This window comes from Panthera tigris, chromosome C1 (genome assembly GCF_018350195.1).
Source record: "Panthera tigris isolate Pti1 chromosome C1, P.tigris_Pti1_mat1.1, whole genome shotgun sequence".
Classification (NCBI taxonomy): domain Eukaryota; kingdom Metazoa; phylum Chordata; class Mammalia; order Carnivora; family Felidae; genus Panthera; species Panthera tigris.
Window position 1 is genome coordinate 56,171,588 of NC_056667.1, and position 23,087 is coordinate 56,194,674.

The 23,087-nt window shown below is 36.1% G+C and overlaps 1 protein-coding gene and 1 long non-coding RNA gene across 2 annotated transcripts in view; one reads left to right on the plus strand and one right to left on the minus strand.

Annotated features, from left to right (window-relative positions):
• LOC122241440 overlaps nucleotides 1-23,087 on the plus strand; it is a 26,629-nt gene continuing 3,542 nt past the window's right edge. Inside the window, exons 1-3 of the long non-coding RNA XR_006221582.1 lie at nucleotides 1-62; nucleotides 20,938-21,028; nucleotides 22,839-23,019. This is a non-coding gene — a long non-coding RNA (uncharacterized LOC122241440). The remainder of the gene's footprint in view (nucleotides 63-20,937; nucleotides 21,029-22,838; nucleotides 23,020-23,087) is intronic.
• The window catches only part of DEPDC1 (DEP domain containing 1), a 21,438-nt gene continuing 17,659 nt past the window's right edge, over nucleotides 19,309-23,087 (minus strand). The window contains exons 11-12 of the mRNA XM_007089811.3: nucleotides 21,734-21,919; nucleotides 19,309-21,016 (exon numbers count right to left, since the gene is read on the minus strand). Coding sequence (XP_007089873.2) covers nucleotides 20,876-21,016; nucleotides 21,734-21,919 — 327 coding nt within the window. The 3' untranslated portion in view covers nucleotides 19,309-20,875. The remainder of the gene's footprint in view (nucleotides 21,017-21,733; nucleotides 21,920-23,087) is intronic.

A 23,087-nucleotide genomic window follows, 5' to 3' on the forward strand; every position in this document is an offset into this window, starting at 1 on the left:
AGAGAGTTTCTTGAGACAGTGCCCTTGTTTATTTGTCACTGTGTGGTAAAGCCCAGCACTTAGTAAGTAGTTATTAAATATTTTATTCCAATGTAAATCGTAGTTATTTAAATTTGAATTTCTGCTTGTTAGATGTTAGCTTATGGAAATATATTTTTGTAAATTGATGTTGTATCCTGCATTCTTCCTAAACTCATTTATTCTGGCAGTTTTTTAAGTAGATTCCATCATATTTTCTAATAGAAGATCATGTTGCTGTAAATAAAGACAGTTTTACTTTTTCTATTCTAATCTAGATGGTTTTTATTTCTTTTCTCACCTTATTTTACTGACTAGAACCTCCAGGACAGTGTTAAATAGAAGTGGTAAAAGAGGACATCCTTGTCTAATTCCTGATCTTAAGTAGAAAATACTGAGTCTATCACCATAAAGTGTGATGTCAGCTGTAGCTTTTTTCATAGATGTCCTTTATCAGGTTGAGGAAATTTTCTACATACTGAGGGTTTTGAATCAGGAATGGATGTTAGATTATGTCAAATGCTTTATGTTGTTGTTTTCATTAAGATTATCATATGAATATTATTTATTAGTTTGTTAATATGGTGAATTATATTTATTTTCTTAGAATATTAAACCAACTTTGCATTTCTGGGATAAACCAGAAACATATTATCATTTTAATCAACTTTTAGATTCTGTTTAAGACTTTTACATCTATGTTCATGTAGGATATTAGTCTATAGTGTATTGTTTCTTGTAATGTTTTTGGTTAGTTTATGTTGGCTTTAAAGAATAAGTTGGAAATTGTTATCAGCTCTTAACTTGTCTGGAAGACTCTGTACAGATTACTATTATTTCTCCCTTCAGTGTTTGATGGACTTCATCAGTGAAGCCGTTTAAGCCTGAAACTTTTGTTTTTTGACAGGGTTTTGATAACAAATTCTATTTCTTTAGTAGAGATGGGACTCTAGATTATCTATTTCATTTAAGGTATCTATTTCATAAGATTTGTTAGTTTGTGTCTTTCAAAGAATTTATCCATTTCACCTAAGCTAGTGAATCTATTGGTATAATGTTGTCTATAATAATTCCATATTATTTTTTAATATCTGTAGAATCTGTAGTTATGTTGCATTTCTCATTCCTGATATTGGTAACTATACCTTTTTCCTTTTTTTTCACTGATAAATCTGGCTAGGGGTTTATCAGTTATTGATCTCAAAGAATAATCTTTTTTAATTTAATTTTTTTATTAATTTTGTTTCACGTTTATTTAGTTTGAGAGACAGAGTGTGCAAGCAGGGTATGGCAGAGAGAGAGAGAGAGAGAGAGAGAGAGAGAGAGAGAGAGAGAGAATCCCAAGCAGGCTCTGTGCTGTCAGTGCAGAGCCCAACACAGGGCTTGATCCCATAAACCATGAGATCATGACTTGAGCTGAAATCAAGAGTCAGACTCTAAACTGACTGAGTCAATCAGGTGCCCCAAAGACCCATCTCTTTAAACATATATATATATATGTGTATGTTTGTGTTTAAAACTGAATTTCTTGTTGGCTGAATATAGTTTGGTCTTTTTTATCAATCTGATAATATGTATCTTTTAGTTGGGATATATAGACCATTCATATTTAATGTGACTATTGATGTGGTTAAATTTGAGCCTACCGTCTTACTGTTTTCTGTTCATTTCTTCTATTCTTTGTCCCTCCCCTTTTTTCTGCCTTCTTTTGGATTAATCAATTCTGTTGTTGTTAATACCATCTAGTGTATTTTCATATCAGATGTTGTAGTTTTCATCTCTAGAATTTCTATTTGGGTCTTTTTTTTTAATATTTCCTGTATCTCTACTTAAATTTTTGAATATTTTAATATACCTGTCTGGTAACTATAACATATGTGTCAGTGTCAATTGACTGATTTTTGTCTTAATTATGGGTTATATTTTTCTGCTTCTTTGCATGCCTGGTAATTTTTATTGGTTACCAGGCATTTACATTTTTACTTCATTGGTTGCTAGGTTTATTTATATTTCTTTAAACATTTTTGTGCTTTGTTCTGGGACTCATTGTTTTTGGAAACAGGTGCTTTTGAGTTTTGTTATTAAGATTTCTCAAGTGGGATTGAAATGCTCAGCGTAAGGCCAATTTTTCAGTACTGTCCAAATACTAAGGCAAAATTTTTCTGTGTGTTCTACTAAATTCTCTATGAATCATGAGATTCTAGTTTGGATGGTGGTAATAGATAGGTCCTACTCTCAGTTCAATGCAGGTGACTATACTTTCCTCTAATCCAGACAGATTCCTCTTGGCCTTGGGTAATTTGCTTACATAAAAGCACTGATAAATATTTCAGCAGAATACTTAAGGGGGAAATTATGCAGAGCTTCAGAATTCTCTCTGTAGGTTTTCCCTTCTGTGGGACTCCTTCTTGTGAATTTTAAGTCACTGCATTCTCCTCAGATTCTCAGCTTCATCTCCGCAACTAAAATCTTCTAGATTCTATCTAGGTTCACTTTCTGGGCATCACAGCACAGAAACATTTCATAGCAGTAAGCTGGTACATTTGGATGACTTACCTTGTTTAGTGATCATTATTTTTTATAGTATGATGTTGAGTATCTCGGACACTGTTGTTTTAATTTTTATTATTTCAGGCAAGAGGATAAATCTAGTCTTAAGAGCTTAATTTTGGTTGGGAGCTGAAGTTCACCAACTGATAAAATTTTTGACATAAATTTCAGAGACCTGCTTAGATTTCATATAGAACAACTTGGAGGGGGGGTGTGTTACATATCTTTGGAAGTGGGAAAGTGAGATTATAGTATTTTATGACTAAAGGCATTAGGCATAATATGCTAATGCAGGCTGGATAATGCAGGAGGCAAGAAATTTTAAAAAGACTGTTAAGACTTACAAATAGTGTGTACACTATGTATATGGTAGTGAATCAAAAGAGAAACTCCCTCTTCTAAAGTTTTTTAATCTACACCCGATATGGAGCTCAAACTCCAAGATCAAGAGTTGTGTGCCCTTCCGACTGAGCCAACCCGGTGCCCCAAAGTCCCTTTCTTCATCAGACTTCATTAGAGTTTGCATGAGCACAAGTGTTTGCCTAATTTATTATTTTTTGCACTCATTGAGATGTTTTATTTAATTAGGATAGACAATATAGCCCCAAGAATATACAACATATGACATGCATTACCTCACAGCTTTGTATTTCCCCATTGTAACACCTGTATTGTATTATAATTGGCAATTTATTTGCTTCCCCAACCAATCTGTCAGCTTCTCTACATCAAGATTAGGGTGTTTTTATTTAGTCTTTTATCCCCATTGTCTAGCACAATGCAGAACACATAGCCAGTATAAGTGAGTGAACAAATGAATGGATGATTAGATGAATGAATGGTATAAATTTTTAGTATTAGGGTTGACTGTCAAGGAAGTTATTTTGGATAAATGGGTCTTTTGGTTACTTTTAGGTCACTGTCCTGACACCTAACAGTCAAAATAGCCAACACATTTATTCTCAAGCCCAAATGAGGTTGGTGTGTAATAATAATAGGGTTATGTGCTCAGTATATGGTTTTTTTTTTTGTTTGTTTGTTTTTTTGTTTTTTTTTTTTTTTGTGAGTCAGCTTCACACCCAGTGTGGAGCCCAGTGTGGGGCTTGAAGTCACGACCCTGAGATCAAAACCTGAGCTGAGATCAAGATTCAGATTCTTAACCAACTGAGCTACCCAGGTGCCCCTCAGTATATGTTTTTTTAAAGTTTTAATACTAATCTCTGTGACAACATCAAGCTTTTTATTGCCTTCAAATTTAAACAAATAAACAGCAGTATTTCCTAAACTCAAACAAGTGAGAAGCTAATTATATGTCCATTTGAGCAATATCCAGTACTTACTTCATGATATGGCAAAGGCAGCTCTATATTCTTCCAATATGAAGCAATAAATTGATAGATAAAATTTTTAAAAGGCAGCAGTTAATTGTGGATCATGGCCTTGGCAGCAGGATCCATGTATGGGTCTCTAGGACCAAGAACAATGCCTAGAAGGGGTGCCTGGGCGGCTCAGTCTGTTGGACGACTGACCTCAGCTCAAGTCATGATCTCATGGTCTGTGGGTTCTAGCCCTGTGTCGGGCTCTGTGCTGACAGCTCAGAGACTGGAGCATACTTCAGATGCTGTATCTCTCTCTTCTCTTTCTCGCCTTGTGTTCTATCGAAAATAAACATTAAAAAAATTTTTTTTAAAAAAGAACAATGCCTAAAAATGAATGAATGAAGAGGTGAATGAACAACACTTCATCCTTCTATAGGTTAATTCACTATCTCAAAATGACTCTGAGAGCATAACTCAAAAAAAGGAAAAGGTAAACCCATTTAGCAAAGTAATATCTATAATTGATGAGGATGCTATTATTATGGTTTATGAAGAGAATACCCATTTTTTAAAAAAATGTATATTCAATAACGCATATATTTTATAATCAAATGGCCTTGGGCCACTGTAGAAAATGGGTGGGAAGATTGTTTTTTAGGATATTTTTGAAATATAATGCTGTAGCTTAGCTCAAACTATTCAAGCCATGATTCAATACCCTGAATTCCAATCAAGTTTGTAAAATGAGGTGTCACATTGAAAACCTCTGCCAGAATTAAGTTGCTTCTCAGAAGGTCAGAATAGTACAAGGGCACACAGGGGAAGAGAAGGAGAGAAGCCACACATAAAAGAAAACATGGCAAAGTTGTGCATAAGTTATGGGGCTTTAATGATATTTTATAATTCAACGTCTGGCCAGATATTTGATAGGACATCAAATATAATTATGAAGAAGTGAAATATCAGAAAAGAATTCATTAAAGATGCTCAAGTCAGACTTGTCAAATTGACTTATTTCCAAACTCTGCTTATGTTACATATAAAAAAAAAGGTCAAGGGGGGGCGGAAATTAAATTAGATTCTGATAGCTTACCATGCGAGCTTTGTTTTTTTTTTTTGTTTTGTTTTTTGTTGTTGTTTTGTTTTGTTTTTACCATGCAAGCTTTGAGGTTTAGTTTGCAACTGCTGGTAATGGCACAAAAATGTGCATTCAAGCTGTGAGATATTCCGTGAAACTGCTACAATGACTTTTTCTGGCATCAATCATAAATGCAGAAATTCACATTCAATCCGATTTGCTAGCTTTTTTTTTTTTTTTACCACTATAAATCTCTCATGATCTTTCTTTAGCTAAGTTCATCATAACTGCCTGGTCATATACAGTTGAGACAATTATTCGAAGAAACTACATCTTAAAAATCACTTTCATTTTTAGTGTTCACACTTCTGAGTGGACACTATAGATTTTTTGTTTGAATCATCTACTGTTGAGCTAAATTGCTTTTTTATATATTTTTGTATGAGGACACATTTCTGAGTGGGTAATGTGTTATTATTTATATTCATTAATCAGGAATTTCTTTTAACAACTGATTTAGAAAGGCTCCAATTGCACTGAAATTACATTTTAACTGTTACATTGAGAAGATCTATTTTAGATTGTTATGGCTGTGAAGCTTCTAACTAGTAGAACATAGATTTGAAAGAATCAGTATAAAGATCACATTTGAAATAGGGTAGAAGAGACAGTGGTGCCATCTCTTCTATGAAGGGCATTAAATGAATTTCTCTACTATGGAATGGAGGAAAACTATTTAATCAGTCATTGGACCACTGGCTTCTTTCAGAGCTTCTGGGAATGTAAGAGGTGAAGAGAAAAGGAAGTGACAAGGAGTTCCTTCTTCCTCCCTGCCCGATGTCCGAACTTGGATTAAGTTGGAAACATTAGCTGGGTTTACAGAAATAAATAGATTTGTTGGTCTTTATTGAATTAACAGTCAGATTAATATAGTAAAACTACTATCAATTCAATAAACATTTCAGTCATACCAATGACTAGTTATATTTTCTTTGACTAGACCAACGCAGAATCCAAGATTAGTATAAAGGAGCTTAGAGATTATCTAGTACAAACCTCCCATTTACATGTTAGGATATTAAAGTTTGAAAAGTGTATCTAACTTATTAGTAAAAGTCTCATTGCTTTTACTTTCAACTTAGAATTGAAATGGCCTTCAATGGAGTACTACGTGGCAATGAGAAAGAATGAAATATGGCCCTTTGTAGCAACGTGGATGGAACTGGAGAGTGTGATGCTAAGTGAAATAAGCCATACAGAGAAAGACAGATACCATATGTGTTCACTCTTATGTGGATCCTGAGAAACTTAACAGGAACCCATGAGGGAGGGGAAGAAAAAAAAAAAGAGGTTAGGTTTGGGAGAGAGCCAAAGCATAAGAGACTCTTAAAAACTGAGAACAAACTAAGGGTTGATGGGGGGTGGGAGGGAGGGGAGGGTGGGTGATGGGTATTGAAGAGGGCATCTTTTGGGATGAGCACTGGGTGTTGTATGGAAACCAATTTGACAATAAATTTCGTATATTGAAAAAAAAAAGAATGAAAAAAAAAAAAAGAATTGAAATGGCCTTGGTGTGGAGTATAGCAACTAGATTTGGGGTATGTCAAAGCATATTTTCATATTTGTCAATTTTAATCTTTTCTCTCCACCAGAGAACATTTACTTCTGACAGCCCATGTGTGGCCCATATGGATGCCAGAGAGCACTTTTCTTTTTCTTTTTCTAACATTTATTCATTATTGAGAGACAGAGAGAGACAGAGCATGAACATGGGAGGGGCAGAGAGGGGGGAGACACAGAATCTGAAGTAAGCTCTAGGCTCTGAGCTGTCAGCACAGAGCCCAACGCGGGGCTCGAACCCACGAGCAGTGAGATCATGACATGAGCCGAAGTCAGACACCTAACTGACTGAGCCACCCAGGTGCCCCCAGAGAGCACTTTTCTATGTCACTTTTGATTATCAGGGGTGGGGCTCTAGGTCTTGTCTCTCAATTGGGCTATACCCAATATGAATGTCCAGACTGAGTTCCCTGGCAAAATTTACTTCCCACCATGGAAACCAATTTTCATGAACCCAGCTTGTAGGAGTCTGTCAAGCCAATAAGAATTAAGCTGTGATCTTTCTAGATTCAAGTAGTCATGTTAGTTAAAATCATGCTACATGAGAGATAAAGCAGTGTTTACCAAATCTACATTGTCATAAGAATCACCTGGGATACTTTTTAGAAATACAGATTCTCTCTCTGAAGATTCAGGCTCATTAGATCTAAGTTGGTAGTTAAGACAAGATGGAGAAACACAATAGGGCATGCAGGCTGGCTAAAGCAAGGCAGGCACAAAAGAACTTAGATGCCTGTTATCAGGGTAGGAAAAGCTTAAAAGGCAAGATCAGAGGTAGATCAGACAGAGAGGCAAGGGACCTTGTTGTTATTGGTTAGAGCATGCTTCAAAGTTGAGGCCAGTCAGGGTCATTTTTGGCTCTACGGAAAGACTCAATTCTCTAGAACTACCTCGTTGGTTCTTCTTCTAGTATTGTGTCATTAATTCCAGTTTACTTTGCCATGTCAAATTGTAAGTTCCTATAATTCCTGATGTTCCCAGTGTCCGGCATCATTGTCACTTGATTCAGATTGCTGGAATTAAAGCAAAACGGATTCTATAGGGATGGTGAAGAAAACTTACACAGAGGAATTCTTCCTGTTAAAGATGATTTAAAAATTTGCCTTTTAAAAATCATTGGCTGAGACTGTAAATGTACAACTCTCTCTTTAACAATGGTGGGACAGCTTCATTCTCTTGAGTGCTTTAGCGTCTGAATCTTGTGGAAAAGGAATGCCTTTTGTTGTGACCGGAGGCTATGGAAAAGTGTTCATGCCTTCAGATGATCTGGAGAGCTGTTCAATTCTGTCTTAATTCTCAGCAGCATCACATGGCTCCTCTGAGATCTTTTCTTTTTTTCCTGGTGGAAAGGATCTCTTAAATTATTTTACCTCCTTGTGCCTTTGTTTCCTCTTTTAATATGCCAGTAATAATTATACTTACCTCAAAGAGTTCTTCTGAGAATAAAATAAATTATTAATGCAAAGTACTTAGAATACTGCCTGGCAACAAGTGCTCAATAAATGTCAGCTATTATTATTTCTGTCACTTCAGAAGGAGAGTAGTTATGATGCTGAGGTAAGACAGAAAAGAATCATTGGGTCATGTGGAAGATTGATGACAAATGGTGGCCCTTATTCATGCCCTCTGCAATCTGTCTTTATAACTCTTTCTATCAAGAGATGGAATCTGTTTTCCCACTCCTCAAAACTGGGCTGGTCTGTGACTTCCTTAGACCAATGGAATGTGGTAGAAGAGATGCTGTGCCAGTTCCAGGCCTAATCCTCTAGAGGTATTGCCCAAGTCCACTCTGTGTCTTAGGACTTTTGTCTCTGCCGTGAAAAAAAGCCCAGGCTAGCCTGCTTAGAAGGTGAGAGACCACATGAAATGAAGACGATTCATCTCAGCTGAGGACATTCCAGGTCAGGCAAGACCAGAAAAACTATCCTGAGCCCAGCTGAAATTGCTTAACTGCAGAAGTATGAGTTACATAAATAGTCATGGTAAGCTTTTACATTTTGGGGGTGGTTGATAAAGGGGTAGAGGGCTTTTGGGAAGAAAGGTAAGTTGTGAGAAGGTGGCCAGAAAACGTATAGTAAGCAACAGTGTAATAAGGTTTAATAAGGTTTGTTAACCAGATTTGTCAGTGCCTTCTCCATTGGTGAGTTGTTGGGTTCTCCTTTTCCTGTTATAGGAAAGAGGGACATCTTTACAAATGGAAATTTCCTCCATAAATGTGAATTTCTTTTACAAAAGGGAAACGTGTGCCCTGATTTTAGATCTTTTTCTGGGTGTTCTGGTTCTCAGTAGCCTTTAGCTCAAAATAACCCACATGCCAAAGAGGCATATTTTGGGGTGGTGTATTCTGGTACTGTTTAAGATACAGAAGAAAAAAACCCCAAAATTTCTGGTCTTCAGGAGTTGTATTAATTTCCTATTATTACCACACACTTAGTGACCCAAACAACACACATTTATTATCTTATGGTTCTAGAGGTCAGAAGTCTAAATTGGTAGGACAAGGTCACTTTCCTTCTGGAGCCTCTAGGGGAGAATCTATTTCCTTTACTTTTCCGGCTTCTAGAGGCTGCTTCTATTCTTTGACTTGTGGCCCCTTCCTGTTTTGAAGCCAGCTGCGCAGCATTTTCTCTTCTGTTTTTTGCTTCCATCTCTTCACATCTGTCTTCCGTATTCCTCCTGTCTTTCTTCTATAAGGACCCTTGTGATTATATTGGGTCTACCCAGATAATCTGGGATGATCGCTCTATCTCAGGATCTTTATTTTCATCACATTTACAATGGTTTTTTGTTTGTTTGGTTGGTTTTTGTTGTTGTTGTTGTTTTAAGTTTTATAAGGTTGATAATCAGGGGTTTTTGGCATGAGGACATGAACTTGTTTGGGGGCCTGTTATTCAAGCAGACACAGGAGGATGCATTTTAGTAAAGCTCATCTTTATAGGATAAAGCCCAAATTTTTGAATATGAGTCAGATAAATTTTTATGTTCTTTCTTCCCAGCTGTGTCTCCAGTAAGTCCCTGCCTCAAATACGTAGTTCAGCACTTCTGCTTCTATTATTCCTCCCTAACAGAACAGATCTGTATCTCATCCCTATGATTCGCCCTTTTCCTGCGTACCCCTCCTCAACAGCCCAGCACCCACTGCCTGGAAAAATACTCAGCTAGGGGCTTCGCCTTATCTGAGAAATAGCATCCCTCTTATTTACTCCCAAAGGCCCCTTTGCCTGCCTCCACCACTGACTGTATTATACTATATTAGAACTGTTTATGTGTTGGCTGTCTTGCTCCATTACTCAAAAGCTCCTTGAGAGTAGGGAGTGTGTCATTCATTTTTTAAGGCTCATCACTTAGCATGGTATCTGGCACACAATAAGGGCTTAAGAAATGTCAAATGAATATCACTGAAATTATTTATCTATTACTAATTATATGAGGAAGAAAGATGGGAAAAGTTGAAGGAGTTTTTATCTTGAATTGTTAAGAAAGTTTTTGGTAAAGAACAGATTTCTCGCAGAGCCTGGAGAAGGAACAGCAGACAGGGGAAAGAGATGAGATGAGATACACATGACTCACAGGCAGTGATGATAACAAGAGCCAGAGGCGCTGAAGCTTGAGGGCTGCTCCTCTCGGTTGGGGTGTTTTTGATGTGTGCCTGCTTTGATCCCTGCTGTGTAGCTATGGCCCAGGATGTTCTGGAATGAAAAAAACTACTTACTGTTTCCTGTTCCCAAGATCCAGGGTGTGTTACAGAAGAAACACATGGTGAGGGGGTTGGTGGCAAAAGAATATTCATTTCCCAAAGGTAAATAGTCTCTCCAACATGGCTTCAGAGCTGAAGCAAAAGCAAAGAGGATGTACGGAGAGGCCATTTCAGTGTGCAGGAGAAAAGCAGAATGCAGCATAAAAGCAGAGACAAGAGGAAAACACTGAAGGGTGAGGTCAGCAAAGCTGTGTTGGTAATGGCAGCAGTGGCACACTGAGCCATGCGTGGAGGGATTTTGTCAGCCTCTTGGACAACACATGGGTACACAGATAGTGACATCTCAAGTGCTCTTATACTAAGGAACAGGACAACACAGTTGAGATCATGATGGGGGGGGCACACAGAAATACACTGCTGCCCCTCCCTGTATGGGAGACCAAGTGGAACTCCCACTGTGAGTTTATTTCTAGAAGCATGAATTATGTCCAAGTCATTCTTATTAAATTTATCTGAGGTGTGGATTCAATTATTCTCAAAAATTCCTTTTTGAAATAGAGCTTCCAATTTAGAAGTATGCTAAATCTGTACAACAGTCAGATCCTATTGACCATCTCAGGCTAGACTCTTATAAATGTACTGGTAGTTTAATCTTCCCAGCTTGGTAGAGAGAGAGCAGAATATGAATTTTTAAAAGGAAGAAGTACGTAGAACACCTTTGGGAGGTCATTGTGGGAAAATCAAGCACTATCATGCCACACATATTAAACAGTTTAAAAGGCAAACAGCTGGGACTGTACCTAAGCAAATATCTGATGGGACTTGATTAAAAAGAAGCTCTTTCTAAAATAGGCTACTTTTTAGAGTTAATTGTCCCAGCTCCCATATCCTGGTATTTGATGGGGTATATAAGCCAAGTTCAAAGTCACTGTAGTTCCATAAAGGTCGAAATCACATGATTTAGCACATCAGAAAAGAGAACTGGAAAAGTTCTTGCACATTTGGACACTAAAAAAATAGTTGACCGAACGAACACAAGTGGAGAGAAGCTGAAGCACCGAATCTATAAAACTTGTGCTTGTGAATGGGGTTAGCAATTGGGATGAAACATGAATGCCCTAAGTCCTGTGAGCCTCTGAGGCTTGCTTGGGTCTCTGCAATTTGGTCCCAGCAGAAAGCTAATAATATTAATAGCTGTGTTTTAATTGAGAGTGCATTGTGTACTACATTGTGAACTGGATATTTTAGATATATTGTTTCTAACTCTCAAAATAACTCCCCAAGGTACATAGTATCATCCCTGTTTTACACACGGGGAAACAGCTGTGAAAAGTTAAATAACTTTTCCAAAGTTACGTGGCTAGTGAATGACAGAACAGTAACTCAAACCCAGATCTGACTGCTAAATCAGTGTTTTGTACTCATCATACCACACTATCTCCAACAATATATATATTCTGAAAAATATTATCCTTGTAATAAAATTAGTACATGTTTGTAATAAATACAGGAAATATAGAAATGTATAGGGGAAAAATCAGTAATGACACCTCCACTGCTTTGTAAACATATGGCAATGCAAATAACTGATTCTCATTATTTGCAATAATGTTCTATAAAGTCACCATGGATACTGAGTTAGCAAATACTGAAAACTTGCTTCTAGGATAATTACAAGTTTAGGTTCCTGTGAGATTCTGATCACATTTTCATCAATCCATTAATTCATAACCTTGTTTTGTGTGTGTTTGTTTAAAGACATATTATTTAATATATGTTGTTGATGCATTAACGTTAACTCATAGCCGACAGTGCTATAACTCATGCCTGAATGAAGCTTATCTAACACATGCATTTTCTCTGTAAGATACATTCCAGTTTTGGTATGCCTAGGGACATTAGATAGCACTTTAGCTCTATGCTTGGGGTTAATTTTAAATAGTGAAACCACAGACCAAAAGCACAATAATGCAAAAAAACATAGCACCACATAGACTGCAAAAAAAGGATGATTACTTAGAGTATGAGAGCTGAAACAAGAAGGCAGAATGTCACCTTGTTCAACCTTAGTTGGAAACATGCGAGTTGGTGATTCAAATATTATGCCGCTCTGGGTATGTCCAGGGATGACCGTGAAGGTGCTGCAAGTGTCAGTTTGAGGGTTAAAGCAGATGAGTTCACAAATATGGAGTTGTGAATAATGAGGATCAAAAACTGATTGGTTCTGTGAAAATCATAGACACTGTACAAGAGAGCTTTTCAGAAACATTTATTCTATAAAATCTCATTTAGAGACTTCGGTGCCCCATACCCAAGACAGATCCATGCAGCTAGCTATTTATTTCATTTAACATCTCTTGAATCTCTCCTAAGTGTATGCTAGGCACTGATAGGTATTGGAGATAATAATGAACAAGACAGTTCCTAGCCTCTAGAAGCTCATGGTTTGATGGAAGGAGACAGACAGGTAAGCAAATTATTTTAACAAATTGTGGTAAGCTCAGTACTGGACGTAGGCATGGGGTCTTTTGGGAGCACACACAAGAGAGCCACTTCATAGAGGAGGGGTTGCCTCAGCTAAGTACTAAGGACACAGTCTGATTCAGTCAGGTGAAGATGAGAGGGACTGGTGACTGTTACTGCAAATAACACACAATAACATAGTAGATGTTAACAAAGGCCAATTAATGTGATTCGGAAGTCTTTGGAAACCAGTAGTAAAATGATTAATTACTAATTATTCTGGCCTGTGTTTTCCAGATAGCACAGGTTTTACTATATTTCTTTTAGCTCAGCCTGGACTTTATGGATCATCATAGCATAATTCATGCTTCCAACATGTCTTAAATGCTGGATAAGCAAAGGATCTTGTCTTGGTGTAGTATTTACCAAGGTAACTGTATTTGCGTCAGCTTTCTACATAGATGATAAAATCCCCCAAGGCAAAGATTTTTCTGAGTTCTTGGTAGAAAAGTCTGCAAAGAGAAATAATTGTCTACTACATAATTCGGGTTCCCTTGAGAGTATATATTAAGAATTTAGAAAGTTTATCCCAAATCTGAATTGTTCAGTTAAGCCTTCTCCTTTTCTGTCTTGTTCCATGTAGAAGCAAAGACTTGAAGGGTGGAGAGAAGGAATTATCATTTTTTTAATGTTTAAAAAAAATTTTTTTTAACGCTTATTCATTTTTTGATAGAGAGAGTGTGAGCGGGGGAGGGGCAGAGAGAGAGGGAGACACAGAATCCGAAGCAGGATCCAGGCTCTGAGCTGTCAGCACAGAGCCGGACGGGGGTGGGGTAGGGGTGGGGGGCTTGAACTCACAGACTGTGAGATCACGACCTGAGCCGAAGTTGAACGCTTAACCGACTGAGCCACCTGGGCGCCCCTTTTAATGTTTATTTTTGAGAGAGAGAGAGCACAAGCAAGGGAGGGAGGACAGCGAGAGAGGGAGACACAGAATCCGAAGCAGGCTCCAGGCTCTGAGCTTTCAACACAAGCCAACATGGGGCTCGAACTCAAACAGTTCATGACCTGAGCTGAAGTGGGATGCTTAGCCGACTGAGCCACCCAGACACCCCTTATTTATTTTTTATATAAGGATAATCTCATATATTTTCCTTTTCCAGATATTTATATTTATTTGTTTTCACTTGAAAAAAAATGATAGAATTTAGAACAGTTACAAGGATATACACATTAAAAAATAAGCCTTCCTATCCCCCCAATTCAGCATGTACTGTTTATCAATTGCTTGTAATTATCTTGAGGAAATGTTCTTTGCAGTTATCTACATATATTTAAAATGTAAAAGGCATAAAAATGAAAACAGAGGGCACAGTGGATAATAAGTATCCTAAGAAGACAGTTCCTTCAAACTCCATTTTCCCCCAAAAGGTAATGGTATATTTTACAACTCTTAAACAGACTGGGTACAAAGGCAATAAATAGTCTTTAGATTTTCTTACGTGTTTGTTTTAATTTTAAGGGAAAGGGAACTATTGTTCATTGGGACACATTGTATGCATATTCTATGCCAGGCACTTTATACATGTTATCTCATTTGGGTTCTCAAAGATGTCAAGAAGGAAGTATCATTCTCATTTTATAAATATGGAAACTGCATGTCAGAAAGATTAAAAATGTTAATGTAATGGAGCCACAATTAGAACCCAGTCCTGCATGATCCCAATATTTATGCTCATTCCATATATATTGAAGGTCCGATACATTATGTTTATTATTTTGTCTATAATTATACATACGACAATTGATATTAGGTCAGTGGGTTAAAAAATCCCTAACAGGGATTTGTAACTGTAAATTTATGCTTCCTAAATTTGTGCTTCATATCACTTTGTATTTGACGTTATAAAGCCATAAATATTCAGTAGAGTCGAATCCCTTTTAAGAAGACAATTCAGGACTAATCAGAGCTGCATCAGAGGAGACCTGCAGATGGCCCTGCTGCCCATGAGTCACCAAAATCAAACTTCCTAATAGTTTAAATAAACAAAACAAAAGATAGTCATTGTAGAAATTATCCAACAATGATTCCAAAAGTTAAATTCAACCAACATTTGGGTGATTCCTTCCAATCTATTGTTTGATGTTAAAATTTGATTTTCAGTTTAATGAACAATGAGTATCGTGCTTGATAATTTCTAGCCTAGCAATAGGTGGCATGAGTCTTAGTGGAGGGGACACAAGAGTATCAATTAAGCTGGGGAAGAGAAAGAAATTTGGACTCTTTGCTCGAGCATAAGGTGCTGCCTGACAAATCAGATCGTGAGAATCATGAGACAGAATGCAGTCTTCAGAACTTCCAAGTAACCTGAAAGCTGATGAAAGCCCACAAATGTAAAAATCTGAGACATTGTACATAATGAACAAGAATGGCAGGTCTTGATCATTGTATTTTTAGCTTCGGCATGAAGTTTTGGGAAATTTATTACCAATCTCAAATCCTAACCAGCCATAGAAGTTTTAGAAGACAAAAAAAAGAGCTACTTTTTCTTGAACCATTAAAAGACATAAAGTCCTGGAGAAAGAACTTCAAGATTTTCATAGGGCTGTATCTGGTTGGTAAGATTATGGGTGATTTAAACTTTTGTTTCCAAATCATCTACAATAAATGGAAATAACTTTTTAACAAGAGAAATTAAAATTAGTAAATGCTAAAGTAAAAACTAAATGAAAACTGATTCTCACAACCTCTCCTCCCTCCGTCCCCCTTTCTCTCTGGTATCATATTAACAGAAATCCTCCCCACCAACCCCTCGCTGCTTTTTGTTCTTTTTAATGCTAGGGGTCCTCTGTGGTGAGGATGAGGTGTTCCACGCAGACCTCCATTCACTGCTATGTCATGAATTCCCCCAGCTGCCAGGACTATTGGCTGCAGTCCTCTTTAGGAACTGTATGCTTGGCAGAAGCGAGTTGTCTCACTCAAGGTTACACCTCCTCTTCAGAATCAACCCATATTCAGTGACTGGTTTACATAAAGGTACAAAGGCCTAGCACTTTCTCTGTTTGGGACAATTCTGAAGAGCCATCTCAGCTTCAGAGCCCCTCATGGGATCAGCTGAGGCCTCTGTTGCAATTGCACTGTAGTTCAACTTTTTCTTTTGCCCCATCCCAACTCCATCACTTTCTTACAAGTGTTCCCGAGAGTACTTTCCAGTAATATTCTATGCAAATATTTGTCTCAAAATATGGGGAACATGACCTATAATAGAACTAAGACTAGTTCCAGGAAGATGACTAAAATTGAGTTTTAGAGTCAGATCAGCCGATGGCTGGCTCATAATGAGGGGACTATCACTGGTGGCTGGTAAGGTACTAATAGTCCCTGCCCAGACTTTTATTGGTGAACTGCCAACAGCTCCCAGCCAGAATAGCAAATCTAAAATAGTATCATTCAATTGTTCTCTGGGATTGCTTTTTTACAAGTCTACCATTATTTTTATTTTCCTGTATAAATTATGTTTTTCTCTGGATTTTTAAAAAAGTGTTTATTTGAGAGAAAGAGTGCGTGTGCATGCAGGGGAGGGGCAGAGAGAAGGAGAGAGCGAATCCCAAGCAGGCTCTGAGATGTCAGTGTGGAGCCCTACACAGGGCTTTCACGACCTGAGCTGAAATCAAGATTCAGAAGCTTAACCGACTGAGCCACCCAGATGATCCTCTCTGGATACTTTTAAGATTTCTCTATCAATAGTTCTCAGCAACCTGATTGTAGTATGTGCCTTGGTGTGGTTTTCTTTCTTTTGCTGGGGGTTACCTGAGTTTCTGTGGATTTGTGGTCTTCATCACATTTAGAAGAAATGCCATTACTTTTGACCAATAATTTTTATGTCTTCCTTTTTTTCTTCTCTCATTCCTAGGCTCCTGTTGTACACATTACTCAGTTTCATAGTTTCACACACTTCACTGAGGCTCTGTGCTTTTTTCTCATTTTGTTTTCTCTTTATCTTGGGTAGTGCCTATTGCTGTTTTCAAGTTCACAGATCTTTTTTTCTGCTGTGTCTAATTTGCTCTTAATTTCATTATATATATCTTTCATTTTGGGTATTGTATTTTTAATATTTACAATTTCTATTTGGATCTTTTTAAATATCTTCTATCACTGTGTTCCCTATTTCATTCATATCCTACAATATACTTATAATAATTGTTAAAGTGTCTGTTAATTCCATTATATCTGTCATTCCAGGGTGTCTATTGACTGATTTTTTCCCCCCGGTTATGGGTTACATATATTTTTTCTGTTTCTTTGCATGTCTAATAATTTTTTTCTTTTTATTATTACTATTATTTTTCTATTGAAGTATGTTGGCATACAACATATTAGTTTTGGGTGTACAACATAATGATATAACATTGTATATATTATGAAATGATCACATAGTAAGTCATGTCTGGTAATTTTTTATTAGATGCTGGACATTGTGATTTTTACATTGTTGAATGCTGGGTTTTGTTTTATTTTTAAAAGTGTGGAACTTATGGTGGCACACAGGAAGTTACTTGATCAATTTGAACATTTTGAGGCTTGTTTTTAAGGTTTGTTAGGGTTAATCCATAGCAGTTTTTATTCTAGGGCTAATTTGGTCCCACTAGTAAAGCATAACTCTCCTGAAGATGCTATCCAATGCCCCATGTATTAGGAGCTTTATTCTGGCTGGTAACATGAACTATTCCCAGCTCAGTGAGGTCCAGGGATTATTTGATTTACTGCTTATGTTATTTTGTTGGTCTTGTTGAATAGTACTCAAATGATTTCCTTCACCCAACCCCAATTATTACTCAGAAAAAACCTTTAGACTATTCTGCAGATCTCTAGAGCTTTTTGTTGTTTTGCAGCTCTTCAGTCATCCTGAACTCTGGCCTCTAGCTACTAAATGTAGTGAGACACTGGGCTTTGTTTTGGTTCTCTCTCCCTGTACTGTGGCCTGATAGTTGCCTCCAGGTAGTAATCTAGGGGTAATCATAAGTCTCACCACCTTTGTTTCCCCTTTTCTCAGTTATCACAGTCCCATATTACCTACAGCTCATTATCTAAAAACAGTTGTTTCATATAATTTGGTCTCCTAGTTGCTTATGGAAGAACAATTCAGAGATCAACCAGTGTATATGAATCTATGCTTTAATTCAAAAATTGTTTTTATAATGAGGAAAAAATCATCACTACTTTCATTTGTCTTTTACATTCTGCATTTCCTCCATGCACATTCTGAGGTTTTCAGGAGATAACAGCTAATCTGTACATCCCCCACCCCTAGTTCTTAGAAAATAAGAAATAAGATTCTGAGTCAATAAAAGAGCTATTTTTGAGTAATAAAAGATTGTTAGTTGCTGTACTTTATTGTATTTAGAACTGTTAAGTTTATTCTAGTGAAACTGACTTTATTTCTTTCAGTTAAGAGTTTAATATTAAAACTAGCCATCCTTCATTTTCTCTCCTAGAAAGGCTTCAACGCCACACACACACACACACACACACACACACACACACTCTTTACCTTCAAAATCAAAGGCTGGTATATCTGTTGGAGAAGTACACAGGTTGCCAGGATATAAAATTTCAGAACTATCTCTAATTTCACCAAATATGAGGTCAAATTATTGCCAATGATAGAATAGAAACATATGGTGAAAACTGCATCCCATGTTTTCACATACTCAAGAATATTGGTTCTGAAGGTATTTGCACTTTCCTTCCTTATCAAATTTTCCCTTTATATTAGATTAAAATTTTTTAGCCAGTGTGTACAATCAGAACCCTAATCTCGTAACTAAACAATAGTTTAATAAGACTCACCAATTGTTCACAATTTTGTTTGGTTCATGTGTGCCCAAAACAACTGAAAGAATACAGGACTATGTTTTTGCTAAGATCTCTTCTAAGTGCTATAATTCTAGGTAATTCTAATAATAATTGTTAATATTTATAGAATGCTTCTTCTAGGCTAGATACTGCTAAGCACTACATATGCATTGTTCAGTTTAATTCTCACAACAATCCTAAAAGAGAGATACTATTATAATCTTTATCTTATGGATAAGGAAAGTAGAACTTAGAGCAGTTAAGTAATTTGTCTGAGGTTACATAGTAAATAGCATGGTAAAATTCAAACCTGACTTCAAATTCATGTCATTAAAATTTTTTAAAGTTTGTTTATTTATGTATTTATTTATGTATTTATTTATTTATTTATAGCAAGCAAGAGAAAGCAAAAACATGAGTGGGGTAGGGGCAGAGAAAGAGGGAGAGGGAGTGAGAGAGAATTCCAGGCAGGCTCCATACTGTCAGTGCAGAGTCAGATGCAGGGGTTGAACTCAGGAATAGTGAGATCATGACCTGAGCCAAAATCAAGAGTGAGACACTTAACCGAATGAGCCACCCAGGCACCCCATGTTACTAAATTGTTACACCAATTTTATAATCTCAATTGCATGCACACTAGCTCAGATGAAAAATTACTGTCTTTATAGTATTTATATATTTAATATCAATAAATACAAAAACAAAATTAAATTGTTACAAACCCACAATAATTTTTATCTCAATATGCATAGAATTCACATTATACATCTTTAAACAGGAAGTTTTAGCATATAAACACCTTAGAAAAAGATCTAATTTGGTCCTATAATCTTACAGCTAAGGTTTCTGGGCAAAAGATATATAGTTGCCATTTTCTATTCAAGTTTTTAATAAAAAATCTCAAATGAAACACTGTCATTTTAGAGTACAACATTACATTGATAAATCAAAAGTCATTGAACAATAAGTGTTAATGACATCCCAGATACTCTGTACATTTTTACACTTGAATGGATATTAAATAATCTTAGAGTAAAATATGGAAGAAAAACTGCCTCAAGTTTGTGTTAAGTCAGTAAAGCAGAAATATAGATAACCCTGTATTAAGATGAAAAGCATTTATAATCTGCATTTTCTTCCAGTGAAATAATAAAGCCAATGTGCCACCAGGTTGGTATTTACTTGTTTATAAAAAGTGTTTAGGGACTGATTCTCAAAGTTGGGTAAATATTGGTATCATCTAGAGAGTTTGAAAATACTGATGCCTATATATCATCCCTTAAAATTTGGATGTAACTGATATAAGGTAGAGCCTGAGCATGTATTATTTTAAAACTTTCCAGGTGATTCTAATATGTAACAGTTTGAAAAACACTAGCTGAGAGAACTGTTACATAACTAAAGAGCTCAGTATTCAGCTGAAGGACTCCTTCAGAGTGTGTATTGTTATTTTAAGTATCTGATAGGTGTCTCCCTTGATTAGAAAATAAATACTTTCAAGAAAGACATTTTGTTTTATTCATCTTAGTCTCTCTATCACTGGAATAATAAAAGGCACATAGTAGTTGCTAAATAAATATATTTTGAATGAATACATGATTGCTTTATACTTCTTTTACACCACTATCTTCCAGTAGATACATGAACATAAGAATGCAAGATATTTATTGAAAAATTGAATGACTGAAGCACTTGGGATAAATGTTTAAAGCCAACTGAAGACTTACATGTACATATTTTAAAAACACACATATATAAATAGATCAAAAGTAGAAAAAGAGTATACAAAAGAGTGCAGCATTTAACAGTAGAGAATTCACTGAGTTTTCCAATATTCTTCACATTCTTATTCTTAGAAATAAGAGTATCCCTAAATAACTTGTACTTTAACTAGTATTCATAAGCACATGTGCAGATAAGTTAATTTCTTTTAAAAACAGAATTATAGCTTAATCTTGATAAACATGTCAGGTTTCAAAATTCAAGTAAATAAAATTTTAGCACACACCGTAATAGCTTTTCCAGATGTTGTATCAAAAAAAAAAAAATTGTTTCTGGTTAAAGTATCTGGTATTGCTTTTGTTATTTGCTCACAGTTGAGACTCACTACTTTCTTAGCAGTCTTACACTGATAAAAAATTACTTTGGTACCATAAATGTGTTTTATTTAGAAAAACCTTATTAATAAATAGACTTCCTTTTTTAGTAGCTAAATTCTTAAGTATGGCTTCATTCACCAAAGTTCTACAAGTATTACATAATTTTTAATACAGTTAGTATCTTAGACTACGAAACTTTGTTTTTTTTAAAATTAGCATTGGTTGTTTGATTGTAGGTTTGTCACCAAAAAGTACTGCTTCGCTCTCCGTGGTTGGAAATCTTTTCTGATATATCAAGGGATATTCCTTCTGAAACTTAAAAATGAGGTGAGGAATTAGAGAGTATTTAACATTATTATCCTAGCTGAAGCCAATGTTCAACATTTTATAAGAATTCAGTGACTTTCTCAAAGATGTATTTCAGAAATGAGTATCTTTTCAATTTATCCTTGCCTCTCCCTCTGCTTTCTCATATATGAAAGGTGTAAGGTAAGATTTCTTAGATCCCAGTTAGCATTAATATACAAGGATTCTCTTCTGATGTGTTTTCCTCCTAAATTCTAGATGTTCTTCCTTTCCATTGGTAAAGCCTATGAAGGCCAGAATGATCTAGTATACTTCATATTTGAGTATCTCAGACCTGGAATTAAACTTGCCAGCATCATGTTACTACTGGATTTTGGTAGAGATAAAAATTGTAAATGGTAATAATGAGTCACCAAAAGCTATGTATTACAATCAAATTTTATAATTGTTTTTTCAGGGCAATCTAAGTTATAATCATTGGAAGTAAAGGAAGAGTTCTCTGTTATTATTGTTATTATTTAAATTTAGTAAGAGTATATTTATATTTATAAAGAGTAAAACCAGGAATGTAGGTTACATTTACATAAACACCTATATATACAATCTAAAATCTAATATCTAAAATCCAAAATAATGAGAAATTAGATTCTAAATGTTACTAAATAACAATCAGCAACAGCATATTGAAAAAGATTTATGTGATTGAGAACTTATGCATTCTCTTACCTGTTTTAGTTTTTTCCTTTTCTCCTTTAGAGGCAAACTCTTGTTTTTAATAATATTCTCTAAAAGTTCTGCAATTGCAGCTTGTGAGGTAGACACTTTTTGTTCATCAAACTCCTGAGCACTAATCTGCTTACAGTATGAATATGTTGGCAAAGGAACAATCAGTCCATCTCCAGGATTTTTAATCTGTTTTGAACAAAATGATATAGTCCAAGTCTATTAATTCTGTTCATGTTCCTGTTTGCTAAGTGTTCTTTTGATAGGATTTAGCATGTATTCATTCTCCACCAAACATTCAACATTTAAAAAAAAAAAACTGTGTTATGCAATATAGTGATAAATCCCAGGATCTACATCCCAGACCCACAACCTACTAGCTTTGTAACCTTCAGCAAGTTATTTAACTTCTCTTGGTCTGTTTCCTCACCTGTAAAATGGGGATTACATGAGATAATGTATACAAAGGGCTTAGAACAGAATAAGTATTAAATAAGGCAGCCATCCATCATCATTGCTATTAACCATGTATTTTATTCTTTTAACTACAAAACAATAAAAATCAAAGTAATATTTGAAAAGTTTTATTTATTTTGTGAGACAGGGAGGGAGGGAGAGAGAGAGTGTGTGTGGGCAGGGAGGTGCAGAGAGAGAGAGATGGAGAGAGGGAGAGAGGTGGGGGGCGGGGAGAGAGAGAGCGAGAGAGAGAGAATTCCAAGCAGGCTCTATACTGTCAGCGGAGAGCCCGACACGGGGCTTGAACTCATGAACCACGAGATCATGACCTGAGCTGAAATCAATAGACACTTAACTGACTGAGCCACCCAGGTGCCCCAAAGTGATGTTTTAATTCACTTTAAAATATTAATGTTTTGATGTAGTGAGAGTATTCATATACTGTTTTTGAGGTGTAGGAGCATGGGAAGATACTATAACATCTGCTCATAAAGGAAGGAAATTATAGGGATAATTATGTTAAGCAAGGGCAATATTAGAATGGTATGTATGGGAAGAAACATGAATATATGTGCTGGGCTGCCAAAGAGTGAATATAATAGACATCTGTTGTTTTGGTTACTCAGTATTCCTTCTCTCCTTCTTTTAATAGTTTCTTCCCGTTCCACCTCCACTATCCTCACCTTTTTTGAAGAACAGATTCTCCTCTAATCTATGGAGAGCCAATCAGAGCATGGCCCTGTCTCCAACGCACTCACCCTCAACCACCTAAAAGATGTGTATTTAGCCTGAATGGGGCCAATCAGAGTCCATGTGAAGAACTTTTCAAACTGGTAGGTGAAGGGATAGTTCTTTTTTCCTTTGGATTAAAAATGTTAAGTCTGTGATTTAAGAACTTTAA